The sequence below is a fragment of the Melopsittacus undulatus genome, chromosome 3 (assembly GCF_012275295.1).
Source record: "Melopsittacus undulatus isolate bMelUnd1 chromosome 3, bMelUnd1.mat.Z, whole genome shotgun sequence".
In the NCBI taxonomy this organism is placed as follows: Eukaryota; Metazoa; Chordata; class Aves; order Psittaciformes; family Psittaculidae; genus Melopsittacus; species Melopsittacus undulatus.
Genome location: NC_047529.1, coordinates 100061881 through 100075708, shown reverse-complemented (window position 1 = coordinate 100075708; position 13828 = coordinate 100061881). Strand labels below are relative to the sequence as shown.

The window sequence follows — 13828 nt, the reverse complement described above, 5'->3', positions numbered from 1 at the left end:
CTCTGTATGCTTGTATAGCTGTTCTGAGAAGGCACTTGCTGATTTACTTTTTTTGCTATTTTATTCTTCTTAGAGGCTGTGGTTCAATTTACTGCATTCCTTGGAGGTTTGACATGTCAATTAGATGTTATCGACAATAATAGAAGGGCAGTTGCTGTAAATGTGAAGCTTTTACAAGTGGGCCATGAAATCACACCCAAAGGAATGTAAGAGAAAAGTGTGATAAATACAGTGTTAGACTACACGCTACAAATGAACTGATTAGTAGGGAGCATGATTTTGTCTCGTATCTCTAAATATTGTTTATATATTTGCTGTTAATCAACTACTTCATTTGTAGGAAAAACTTATATAACAAAGTACCTTACAATCTGTTGTAGGATTATGGGGGGGGAGAAGTTTTCAAAGTTAAAAGCATCCTACTAGTTGTATTACTGGGTATGTTAATTCATTGGATGGATTTTCTTATCTTTGGTATCTCTGTGAACATCAGGAGCAGTAACTGTTGGTAATAAGTAAGCATAACAAACCAATTCAACCTCTAGGATTGTGCAGGTTTGTCTTCTGCATGTGTGCTGTGGTCTATACAAAAGCATGTAACGTTAACTCAGAGGTCAAGTTACTTAAGTTCACAGCCTTCATCTGCCACCACTGCTGTCCCCTAAGGATGTATGTGGAGATACTACCTGTACAGTTCTTGCTGCAGCATACAAATTTGGCTATGGTGTTAGAAAGCAAACTGTTAATACTTTCATTTTGCGTGAGATATTTAAATATAAACTATATTTTTGGAAGCATAAAAATACACCTCTTGAACTTGAAGTATGAGAGCAAGATAAATTATATGAGCTTATGCAGTACAAAAATGCTTCTGATTGCCTACATTAGGATATGGATATATTTGAAAATCAGTTACTATATTTAGTTAGAAAAATAATTACTACGCTGAGTTTTACCATTGCTTAATTTGACTGTTTTAATATTTTCTTTATGTAGTACTTTTTCTGAAGCGACAAAAGTCTCAGTACTGAAGCTATCAAACAGGGGTTACTAAAAGCTCTCTTTTACACTATAAGCTTAATAAAGATGTCAGAAAGTCAGTATAGACTTCATTAAATCTTTTTTATGTCAGAGTTTTTATTCTGATAGGTCTGTTTTATCAAGCTCACGTTTGGTTTCTACACTAAATCATATGCAATAAAATATTCATAGCAGTTTAGTAAATGTTCTTCTAGAATGTATTTTGTTTAAATTGGTGGGAGGGGCCAGTCATAGGGCAGAAATAACTACTAATTTTGTTCAGGTACTTTCAGAATTATGTGTTCCCTATGGGAAATGTGTTTAGGATAGAAACTTGAGGGGAGTTTTCCCAGAAGGTGGGAGTGCAGATTTTTACTTGTCAATATATAAAGCTATTACATAACAAATATCGTGACAGGCAATTTTTAGTATTATTTATTCTCACATTTATTGTAGATTCTCAGTGTATTTCTCTTAACCATTTTTTATTACCTCTGCCATTAGTACTTCAAGCCCTTTTTGGCTTGTTTTTTTTCTCCTAACGAGACTGGATAAATTATATTGCTATCTCATCAACGGACTATTGCATAAATATAATCAAGATGCATAAATATAACCATGAGTTTTACCTCTGTCTCTGAGAGCTGCAGAGAAAAAGCTGTTAGTTCTAGCTTGCACCTTCCTTGCTTCAAGGAAGTGCCACATTTGATGGGCCGTCTTTTAGAGAGTGCTGTTACGGTGACAGCAAAATTGATGAAAACTCAGGTCTCAGTTTTGAGTTGAGTAGACCAGAGATAGGACTGCATTTGATTTTATTGAATTTAGAACCAAAAATATAGGTTGATTCCATGTAATATTTTCTTCCTTGTGCTTTTTTTTCCCCCTCTGGCTTGGGATGGAAAGGCAGTGGAGGCTGAGCCAGCTACCCAGTTTGACTTCTGTGCTTTATGGGTCTGACTCTGAATTAATTGTTAAATTACAGTTTTAATAGGAGAGGGAGTACTACTTCAGTTTATTGTTTAGTACTGTTATGGTGGAAAACATGTTTTTTATAGGCAATTTATAAGGTAGCAATAGACCTTTTTGGTATTTTACAAAGAAAAATGCCTGTATAGCAATAACTGTTACAGCATTTTTAGTGCACGTTTCTGTGCTCATAAACCAAGGGGTGTAGCATCATGCACATCATGCAGAACATACTATGGTCCTTCTTGAGTCTCTGTTGGCTTGTATATCTGTGCGTGCAATTTTTTGTTTGGAAGCTTCACTTGCTAATTACTTGCTGCCTTGTTTACATTGTTACAGTCATAGACTGATGTATGGAAACACGACACAACTATTCCTGTCATCTGCTTTTACAAGCATCTCCTCATTATTCCATCATAATCATAGAATGATAAAATAGTTAGGGTTCGAAAGGACCTCAAGATCATCTAGTTCCAACCCCCCTGCCATGAGCACGGACACCTCACACTAAAAATGTCACCCAAGGCTCTGTCCAGTCTGGCCTTGAACTCTGCCAGGGATGGAGCATTCACAGCTTCCCTGGGCAACCCATTCCAGTGCCTCACCACCCTAACAATAAAGAATTTCTTCCTTATATCCAGTCTAAACTTCCCCTGCTTAAGTTAGAACCCGTTACCCCTTGTCTTGTCACTACAGTCCCTAACGAAGAGTCCCTCCCCAGCATCCCTATAGCCCCCCTTCAGATACTGGAAGGCTGCTATGAGGTCTCCACGCAGTCTTCTCTTCTCCAGGCTGAACAGCCCCAACTTTCTCAGCCTGTCTTCATACAGGAGGTGCTCCAGTCCCCTGATCATCCTCGTGGCCCTCCTCTGGACTTGTTCCCACAGTTCCATGTCCTTTTTATGCTGAGGACACCAGAACTGCACACAATACTCCAAGTGAGGTCTCACAAGAGCCGAGTAGAGGAGCAGGATCACTTCCTTTGACCTGCTGATCACACTTCTTTTGATGCAGCCCAGGATATGGTTGGCTCTCTGGGCGGTAAGCGCACAGTGAAGCTGGCTCATGTTCATTTTCTCATCGACCAACACCCCCAAGTCCTTCTCTGAAGGGCTGCTCTGAATCTCTTCTCTGCCCAACCTGTAGCTGTGCCTGGGATTGCTACAACCCAGGTGTAGGTACCTTGCACTTGCCATGGTTAAACTTCCTAAGGTTGGCGTCAGCCCACCTCACAAGTGAGTCAAGGTCCCTCTGAATGGCATTCCTTCCCTCCAGTTATCAACGGAAACACACAGCTTGGTGTCATCGGCAAACTTGCTGAGGGCGCACTCAATCCCACTGTCCATGTCAGTGACAAAGATGTTGAACAAGACCAGTCCCAAAACCAATCAGTGAGGGACACCGCTCGTTACTGGTCTCCAGACAGACATTGAGCCATTGACCACAACTGTTTGCATGCGGCCATCCAACCCATTCTTTATCCAACGAGTAATAAATAAATAATAAATGCTGTGTTTCTTTAAAATATATATGTTTCAAGTTGAAGAAGTCCATATCCAAATAAGCTAAGAAGTATTTTGTCACTTACTGTATAGAATGAGGCATGTGTGGACAAATAGTAGGAAGTAAATTAGAGGTTACTTTTTGATATTTGAAATTTTTTAGGGTGTGGTGTTCATTTTCACATTTGTTTCCAACTCTGCTTTGCTTTTCTTCTTGGAGTGGGGAGCAGAAAATGGAAGTTATATGTCACCTTGGAAAGTGAGGACAGTGTGTACACCATAAAAAGTACATGCTTAGTCTGAAGCAGTTACAATTGTTGAATAAACAGTTACAGCTTGTTGAATGTTAGTTACATGTAGTGGCTTTCTCGTTCATCTTACATCTCAATTTGGTTTCAGCTATAATCAGTGATGCTGTGGTGATCTCACAGCATGGAACTATTCTGTCGTGCCAGTGGCTCATTAGAAAACCTCAATAAAAGATAAGCTTCCACTTCCTTCTTAATTTGTTCTTTCTGGAAGATAAGGAATAATGTGGAAGGGTTGCTATTTATAGCTTATTATATGTAATAAATCTGTAGAAAGATAGCAGCTTTTCATAGAAGTAGCTAGGCAAGGATTCCAAATGCTGAGAAAATCCATTAAATTTTTTAAGAGGTTAATTGCTATTTTGGAGCTATAGTAGCTTAAGCAATGGCAAATTATTGTTGCAATTTACCTGGACATGAGTATTCCTTGCATTTTTCCTGCAATAGCCTAATAAAGAAAAAGACAGGAAGAAACACAAAAGTGGAGGGGTTTCTAATGATTTTCTTCTTCCTCTGAATAGAATATGGTGAAGAGATTGTGGAATGTACAAAGCCATTGACTTTTCAGTGACAGCTGTTGCTGCTGGAGAGATGAAAGCACTTGGCCCAAGAGTCTGTTTATGTGTTTGAGCAGAGAAAGTGATTTTCATTGCGAGGAGCTCTAAGTGAGACAGGCAGAGTCAGAGAATAAGAGAGCAAAAGATAATTATCTGAATTATGTTCAGGCTATTATAGAAGATGAATATAGTTAAAATGTAATTAAATATGACAGGCTCACAGGATGCAAGCATGGCCGTGGAATGCTAATCATCCATTACTGCATCTCCTTAGGGGTGTCAGGCAGAACAAGAGAGTAGTCTGGTGGCTGAGGTGAGATGTCGAGTGTTAAATATAACACCATAGGACTGTAGCAGGGGTAATTTCTCTTGGGAAATGGAGCTGTGGTGTCAGGAGACCTTTACTAGCCAAACAACTTGTGCTGCATTTCAGCTTGAGGACCCTGGTATAAATCTGAGTAGGCCGGTAGTCCCAAGTCTTTGAGAGATGTAAAACTCAGCTTCAGGTAATGATTATTTCTGTTATGAAAGTGATGACCAGGACTGCTTCAGATTGAGCAGCAAATCTAAGAAGAATTAAACAACAAGACAGGTGTGAAATCCAAGAAAAAGACCAACACTGCCAGAATATCTATAAAAGTTAAACCCTGAAAAATTTGTTACAGGTTCACTAATAAGGAGTATTTCTTCATCACAGAGATACAGAAAGTCCAAAACCAACAATATCGGTTTATGGGAGAAGTAAGTTCTGATAGCTTCTTCATGACTGTGTCATCGAATCATAGAATCAGCTGGGTTAGAAAAGACCTTTAAGATAATCAAGTACAATTGTTAACCCAGGACTCCCAAGTCCACTACTAAACCATGTCACTATGGGCCTCACCTACACTATTTTTGAACGCTTTCAGGGATGGTGATTCCACCACTTCCTTGGGCAGCCTGCACCAATGCCTGAGCACCCTCTTGGTGAAGTTCTTCCTGATATCCAGTTTAAACCTTCCCTGGCACAACCTGAGGCTATTACCTCTTGTCCTATCACTTGTTACTTGGGAGAAGAGACCAGCCATCTCCTCTCTCCACCCTCCTTTCAGGTAGTTGTAGTGAGCAATAAAGTCTACCCTGAACCTCATTTTCTCCTTCTGTAGGATTTTAAACTCTTTTATTCAGAATAGTTCCAGAATATTTTCCAAACCAATAAATAGAGAAATCTGATTTTTACGTCACCACTCTCTTTGCACAAAGTGTGTGTGTAAATGTGAAAGCATATGTATAATACATGCTATTGCAATACTTTGAGAAGTAGTGTTCAATCATCTGGTGATCCCAGCCACTCACCTTTGGCCATGAAGAGAAACTGCCTGGCTGTAATATTAGTAGGAAACTCAAGGAGAAATTTTCCCATGTTTAAGTGTCATGGTTTGAGCATGTTTTGAGGGTGTTTTTGTTCAAGGTTTTTTCCAGCCAGGTGGAGGAGGGGAGTCCGGGAGGAAGGAGAGACAGGACACCTGACCCAGGCTAGGCAATGAGGTATTCCATACCATAGCACGTGATGCCCAGGGTGTAACTGGGAAAGAGAGAGCTGGAGGGATAGAGCTCTGGAGGAAAATGGAGGAGGGAGCACGCGGTGCTCAGCCGGGCAGGGTGGAGTGAGTTATGGGTCGGTGGCTGGTGCGGTGTTGTATTCTTTTCACTCGCTGTTTGCTGTATCATTATTATTTGTAGTAGTAAATGGCAGTAGGGGTTTTGTGTTATGCCTTAGCAATTAAACCGTTCTTATCTCAATCCGTGGGGGCTACATTCTTTGGATTTTCCTTCCTAACTCTCCAGGAGTTGGGGGACTTGGTTTAAACCACGACATTAAGAAAAAAAAAGTTTACATCATAGAAGTCTTGAGACAGTCAACAAAATAGTTCTTACTTATTTTATATTTTATTTAGAGCTTGAAGAAACAACCTGAAATTTAAAATAAAAAGGACATAGCCATGTAAGGGATATAAATAAACAATGCCCTTAGGTAGATAACTGAAGATAACTGCTGTACCTCTGAAGCCTGACACAGACTTCACCTTTCTATTACGATGAGTAATTCTAATTACATCCATTACTTCATGCAGTAATACCAGTAAACTACTTGAAATTAGGTCTTGATTGGGCTCATAATCTTCTTTAAGCAAATATAACCTGACAGCAGTGATAAAAGTAATTGTCTACTAAATTGAACCCAGAAATGCTATGTTTGTGACAGAGGTTTTCCTACTAAGGGAAAATTCAAGTTCTTGACAAATAGTCAGAAACCAAGCAGTTCATCCTGCCAGGCTTTGGGGTAGTCTGTTGGTGGCAAGTGTTGTTTTATTCATTTTGCTTTGGTCCCTTATTTCTTACATGAACACTTCCAAAGGTGTTCTGAACACATTCAGGAAAACTCTCCCATATTCTTCTTCTGTAATGAGTTAATCAAATTATCCATTTTATTTCTGAAGCCTTCTGTGACAGTCTAGTTTTGCCAAAAATGTTAAATTATGTATCCTGCTTTCACATTTAATTAATGCAAAATAATTTAAATTCTATTGTTTTCAAGTACTAATCTAGTGTAGTGGAAGACTGGCATCAAACTGAAACCTCTAGTTCCCACTACTCTTTTTGTTTCTTCTGTTCTAACTCTCAGTGTATTCTGTAAAGGTATTACACGAATACCATACACAAAGGTATGGTAAGAATTGCTGGTTTTCTGATGTGTATTACGCTGTCTGAGGTGGTGTACCTCACCCAGATCAGAAGAATATGAATGAGGAAGGAAAATTACAGTGGTCCCAATCTACCCCTGGTGCTCTCAGTCTAGCCCAAAAAGTTATACTCCAGCTCTGGGGGTTGGTCTGTTCTCCTCACTGCGTCTGTGTCAGGATGGGGAAATACAGCCTGAACTGCAAAGAATGCTGTATGTCAGCTATAATTTACTGGAAGGACCTTTGCCTGCACAAGGGAAGCTTGGCTCTTCTGCTTCGACTGCTCCACTTAGAGTAGAAGGAGTTTATTTGAGGGTTTGGGGGTGTGGGATTTTCTTTCCCTAGAGCTGTAATTTCTTTAACCAAGCTCTGATGAATTTTCATGAGTAGTTAACAGGTGGATGCATTAACTTTCATTTATCTGATCTTTTGTTTATCTAACGAGTCAGTATTAGTCAAGGATTTTAGACTTTGATTCAGGCATTTTTTCTTTCACAATTTTTTTACCTATGAGCAATAGTATGGGTATTATTCCTGCATACAAATTTTAGTAGCATACAGTACATATGAAAACATACAAGCAGAGTCAAAGCCCTTTAAAAATAAAAAAGAACAAGGAATGCTGGAAATTTGTGTGATGAAAAGTGTTTCTCTATTTACCGTATTAAGTGATAATAGTACATTATGTCACTTGAATGGATGATGTATATTTTACTGCAAGCTGTTGTGACTGTGTTTAATATTGGTATGTCTTTCTGGAATTTTTTTGAAGATCCTGGCAAACAATCTCTTTTGATAAACAGCCTGCATCTTTTATCAGAATAGTCGGAACACACAACACAGCTAATGAGGTAAGGAACTTTTAAGAAAACCTGTATTCTTCATGAATATGCAGTAGCACAGTTTTCCATATTTTGCAGTGAAATTGGTAATTCATTCTAAAATGTACTCACTTCATTTTTCTTTCTCTGGCAATCTGGCAAAATAAGAATGAATGACTTTTGCAATGGAGTATTTGTGAACTGTGTTACTGTCTTTCTCAATTTGAAGGATTGTTGCTAGTCTTTGTTGCTAGTGGGGTTTGCAAAGTAAAGTGTTTCTGGCTTTACCTTTTCCATAGTGCTGTCAAACATTCCTGTTGGGTTTGGTTTTAAATTACTCCTTACTTGGTGTATGATGAAAATACTATTTTAGTGCACTGGAGAGAGGTGTATAGTCTCTGATTATTTGTTTCTTTCACCTTTATATTTTCTAATGAATAAATCATAAGAAGCATCTCAGTCTTCATAAGAACATCTTATTTGCATAAGATTCTCTTACAGTTAATTTTCATATCTGGTAAATCATTTACCAGTAGTCGCCAAACCAAAAGACTCTTTTCAGTTCAGTTTATACAGAAAAAAAAAATATTTTGCCCTAACTGGCCAAGTGCAGTATCATCCTTTTGTTGTTTACTTGTGCTTCTTTCTTTTGTAATTGCTGTGTATTGTGTCAGATGAAGTCCAGCTTTTACAGATTACTTCAGTAAAACAATTTACAATATGTGAATTTAAGACTATATGTAAGTCTTTAGGAAGTCCGGACTTTGTATGCTGAGCTTGTAAGAGGCGCCAAAAGCTGCTGCTTCTGCGTGTATGGAGGCATCTCTACATCCCATACATATAGTTCACCACAAATCATTGTATTTTCACACTTTACAATAAACTGTGGATAGCACTATTAAATTTATAGTAAATAGAGGTTGTCAACTCTAGGAGTCACAATTTCTGGTCGTATTCAGCATTATGGGGTTGCTGGTTCTTAAGCATTGGAAGAATTGTCAAATAGCATTGCTTATGTCCAATTTTAGAGCAATTATTGCAAACATATGCCCCACCAGATGTGAACATTAGTTGTTGGCAGACAGTTGGAAAGAAGCTGACCAATCAACTGAACTGATAAAGCAGTTCTTTTTTTTCCTAAGCATTGTCTCTTGCAGTGTACACTTCAGTCTTAATCAGTGAGTTCTTAAAACTACAGAATCAGAAGCCGCCTCCAGGGTTGTTGTAGATGCATGAAGGTCTTTTCCATTACTGATTCGAACAGAGCCTCTTGTTTGCACTCATGCCAGTCTCTGTAAGTTCTCATCTCTATTAAAAAAGAGTGAGGTGCAGTGTTTAAATTTAGCAAATCAGCCTGTGAGAAACATTACCTCCAACTTTTGATTCACAAAGATAGCCTTAAGCCCTGAAGAGTAATTGGCTTTTAAACGCAATTCTAATTTCAAATTGGTTATTATTTCCAAGGAATATAATATCCTGTGTAGTTATTTATATGGAGCATTGCATAACTGTAGTGAAGATCAGTATGTGCAAACTGAGGTTACAGCTGTTTGTGAAGAGACTCAGTGGAACTATAAACAGATGCTGCTGTTCTAGGTCTTTTGCTTTTTTGTTTTTAAAATCTGTACGCAACACTTTTTTTTATTATTTCTCCTAAAGATTGTAGAGGAGGAACATGATCAACATGCACCTATTACTGAATTACATTTATGATTTGCATTAAACAGATGCTCTGTAACATTTTGTCATAAATTTTAATTTTCAAAATCAGGTATCAAGATATTTTTCATACGTCCAATTTAACTAATAACAGTGTAGCCAAATTCTTGGTTTGTTCTGAAGTCTATAGTCTCAGTAGTCTCTTCAGTAGGAACACAAGCAGTTTCCAGATTTACATACCCATGGCTGTCTGTATTTATTTTATGTCAAACCACTCTCGTTTTAAGCAGTAGATGCTAATTGCAGTATATTCTCATCAAGGAGTTTTACTGTAATAGGTACAAAAATAATCCCTATTTGTTTTACTAATATATACCTTTGAACTTGGAAATACAGTCTGTACTTTCCAAAGGGAAGAGCTGATTTTTGGGATGGAAAAAAAATCCCATAAAATGTATCTATTTTGTGAATTATTTCATCTTTTAAACTTACTGTTTCAGATGCCATGTTTTCCAAGTTTTGAAAGACATTGTTCATGGATTTTGGTGGGTTTTTTGGGTTTTGGTTGGGTTTTTTTTTTTTTAGGTTTTTTTTTTCTTTTGACCTGGCTTCCAGACATCCTGCTTTTATAAAGAAAAGGATTATTTTTCCTTAGTCCTTGCCATCATTTATTTGTCAGAAAGGCCACCTAATACTTTGGCTGTTTAAGTTTTATCTTGTTGTTCTTCTTCAGTATTACTGACCTGAAAAGGACACATAGTTGCTGATGTGAGAGCTTTATCTTACAAATTACTTCACCAGTGTACATGTACTTGCCCTTCCTGCTTTATTTGTTAGACCTTTCTTAAGATCTCCATGAGAAGTATACCATGCTGTTGACCACAAGATGATGCTGAACTGTCATCTCTGCCCTTTGAGAGAAACACATGCAGGATTGTTTGTTTTAGTAATACCGTTCTGAAATAGGTAATTCTGATACTGGATGAAGCAGATGAGCTCAATTGTACTTCTGGGCTCTCTGCTTCTTTCACAAGCAGTACTCTGCTTATTGAAGTGACAGAGTAACTGCAAACAGTATTGTAAATTCACAGGCTTGTTAATGTACCAAATGTTGAGTTGAGCATTAAATATTAAAGAATCAGTAAAAATGACAGTGACAATCTAAGAATCGGGAACTTCAGACTTTATAGACTAGTGTTAGCTAAACTGCACTCATATCCATACTGTATTTAAAAAAGCATTCATTACTTTGTACAGTGAAGTTTTAAATAAAAAACACTACTGTGTGGAATACAACAGAAACATAGACTCTTGTGACTTGGAGATCTCCATCATGTTCATTAGGCTGTGCTGCCTTTAAAGGAAAGCAGTGTCTTACTGAGGTGGCACTGATGAGACAATACTGTTTTCTTCATGTCCCAATGCTGATACAAGCAGCTGGAAAAATAGTTGTTACTTTAAAGCTGTTTATTTTACTTTATGTGGGAGTGGAATGCATATAAAAGGGGCTTCTGAAGAAGATTAGCTGAATGCAAGAATTGGCTTCTCAAAAACTGTAAACAGATGGAGAGAATTCATGCCACTGTAGAAATTAGTTCAGCTTTAGAAAAAAACTCATCAAAATAAAGACAGAGGAAAACCATTTGTGCACATATGTCTATGTGTAGATTTATAATCTCTTCATATATGTATATATAGAGGCATAGCAATACATCTTTATTTAAAGATGTATTTATATTTAAAAATGTAAATGTGCATTGCTCTGTATCTGCATAAAAAATATAAAAACCTGCAAGAATTCTTACACTGAGAGGCACATGACAATATAATGGGGTTAAAAAAACCCCAGTGATTAAATATGGTTTTCATTTCATGTATGCTGCCAGAATTGGAATTAACTAGCTACCTTCACAGAAAAGACCCTGAGGCTATTGCAGATGTGTTGCTGCAGTCTGTTCAATGTGCACATGAGTGGGGGTGGTCAGAAAGAATAATAGGGTTTTCAGTTGTATTGCAGAAAGGATAGAAAATATAAAATTCTGTAGTCTTGTATATATATGTAGTATACCCATGTCTTGCTTATGGTATTTGATTTTTGCACACATTAATTTGAAAGGGTCTGGGAAAGGGCAGTTAAGATTAAAAGATTACCTTTGTGAGAATAGCTTTAAAGACATGATCTACTTTCAGGAAGAATAATAGAAAATGTCATAAAAGCATACAAAATTAAGTTAAAACAATATGTTTAAAATTCAGGATTTAATATTCATTAAGCTTTAGCTATAAAACTACTATGCATGAGAAAATAGCAGATTTTAAATTAGTATAAGAAAACATTTGTTTAGTACATGGCAAAGCTGTGCAATTCATAGCAATAAGAATTCCGATGGAAAGAAGTTTTGTAGCAATTTTAAGGAGTTTATCTGCCTTCTCTAAGGCACTTCAAGAACAAGTAGAAGTAAAGGAGAAAAAAATTGGAAAAATCCTTAAACATATGGTCCTTTTACTCTAAGACACAGTCACCTGTACAGTAGTCCAGGTATTGTTTGAAAAATCAGAAAATGATCACTGTTTGAAATGGAGTGTTTCATCTGATGAAGCAGCAGCCTTCTTGGATGCTCTGAATACCTTTCTCCATACTCCAAGATATGTCTGTAGAACTACTGTTGCTGTTACAGCAGAGGGCAATCTTGAAATAGAATCATATTCATAATGATTTAAATTTCATTTCTAGTGTGCATGAATATTCAGGCTTTTGAGGAAGTAATTAGATCATAAGATATGCTTAAGACAATATAATAGTTGTTGTCATCTGATACCATGTAGTAGATATTTATGCTACTTGGCAAAAAAAATTATTTACAAATATCTCTGTATGCTTTATAACCATCTTTCTGAATTTTTGTGCCATATGTAAAGGTTGGTATTATTTGAAAGCCTTCTCGTACTCCATTTGTATCTCTTTTAATATGTTTGTGGCCCATGGATAGTTGTTTTTGACTGCATGGTGTAACATTCTAATTTGACTAATTACTTCAGCATTGATCTGGCCTGCATACTTCCATATACATTTCCTTTTACTTTCATCATGCTTTTGCCAGCATTTAATTGTTTTGCCTTATCTTCATTTCTTTGTTCTCTCCAGGTGTTTCACTGTGTGCATTTTGAGTGCCCAGCACAAAACAGTACCCACAAGGATGAGAGTAGTAAGGAAGTGGCAACAACAGAGGCGGGGACTGGTGGACAACAGCTTGTTTCTCGCCCTGTTCGAGCGGCAAGCACTAGTTCCCTGCATTCCCCTCCTGGATCCACCTCACGTTCACATGCTCACCAACCGTAAAGGAGATTGAAAGGGGGTTTTAGCACCCCTGCTGACGTTACATAGAATGATACTCGGAACCTTCTTGTGCTGGCACCTTTTCCTTCATTCTCTCTTTGAACAAAGGGGACCATGTCTGAAAGCTGGAAACGCTGAAATGGAAAAGGCTTTTCCCAAGGACATGAAGAGTCTGCTTCACTCTCCTCAATTTGTTCAAATCAGGCTGGTCTCCGAGGGGGGAGAAAATAGGTCTTCAATCTTCATAAAGTATCCCATTAACACCCTACCTCTGTAACCTAACCAAGGCAAGGAGAACAGAAGAAAAAAAAAGGCAGAGCTACAGTGGAAATCTAAAATGACTCAAGCAGAATGAAAGGTATATGAAATAAGTATTTCTTCCCTGAAGGCTCCCATTAGCAGAGAGAATGTTTTGGAGCACATGAGTCCAGAATATATGTTATTTTTAAAAGTTATTCTTCATACACATTCTTTGTAACCAGTAATCTGTTTTCTAAATTGTATTGACTCTGTATTCCACTATGTTTCTTATTTTTGGCTGTAGCAAATGCTGTGTGGTAGATTAAGGAAGTATCAAACATGTTTACCTGCTGAGATGAAAATCCCTCCTACATCAGTGGGATGACAAGAAAAGCCTTCATGATATCAACAAACTAATTAATGAATGCTATATTAGTCTTGACCTTAGTTGACTTTTCAAAGTACAAAATTGTCATTTGTCACACTCAAAAAGGAAGTTCCTAATTCAAGCATCCACCTTGAAGAACAATGGTTTTTTTGTTCCTGAAGATGATGAGTTAAATTTTACCTATATTTCTAAGAAAACTTGCAACAGATCATCAAAAATGGTTTAGAAAAGTGGAACTGCAACTGATCACTGACATGCAGTTGTTCGAACATAAAAAGAAGAATTTGCAGATACTTTTTTTTCTAAG

At 37.4% G+C, this 13828-nt stretch overlaps 1 protein-coding gene across 1 annotated transcript in view; it reads left to right on the top strand.

The window, feature by feature from the left end:
* The window catches only part of BTBD9 (BTB domain containing 9), a 125201-nt gene extending 111797 nt beyond the window's left edge, over window positions 1–13404 (top strand). Inside the window, exons 11-12 of the mRNA XM_005145327.2 lie at window positions 7849–7927; window positions 12702–13404. Coding sequence (XP_005145384.2) covers window positions 7849–7927; window positions 12702–12896 — 274 coding nt within the window. The 3' untranslated portion in view covers window positions 12897–13404. The remainder of the gene's footprint in view (window positions 1–7848; window positions 7928–12701) is intronic.
* The last annotated feature ends 424 nt before the right edge of the window (window positions 13405–13828 follow it).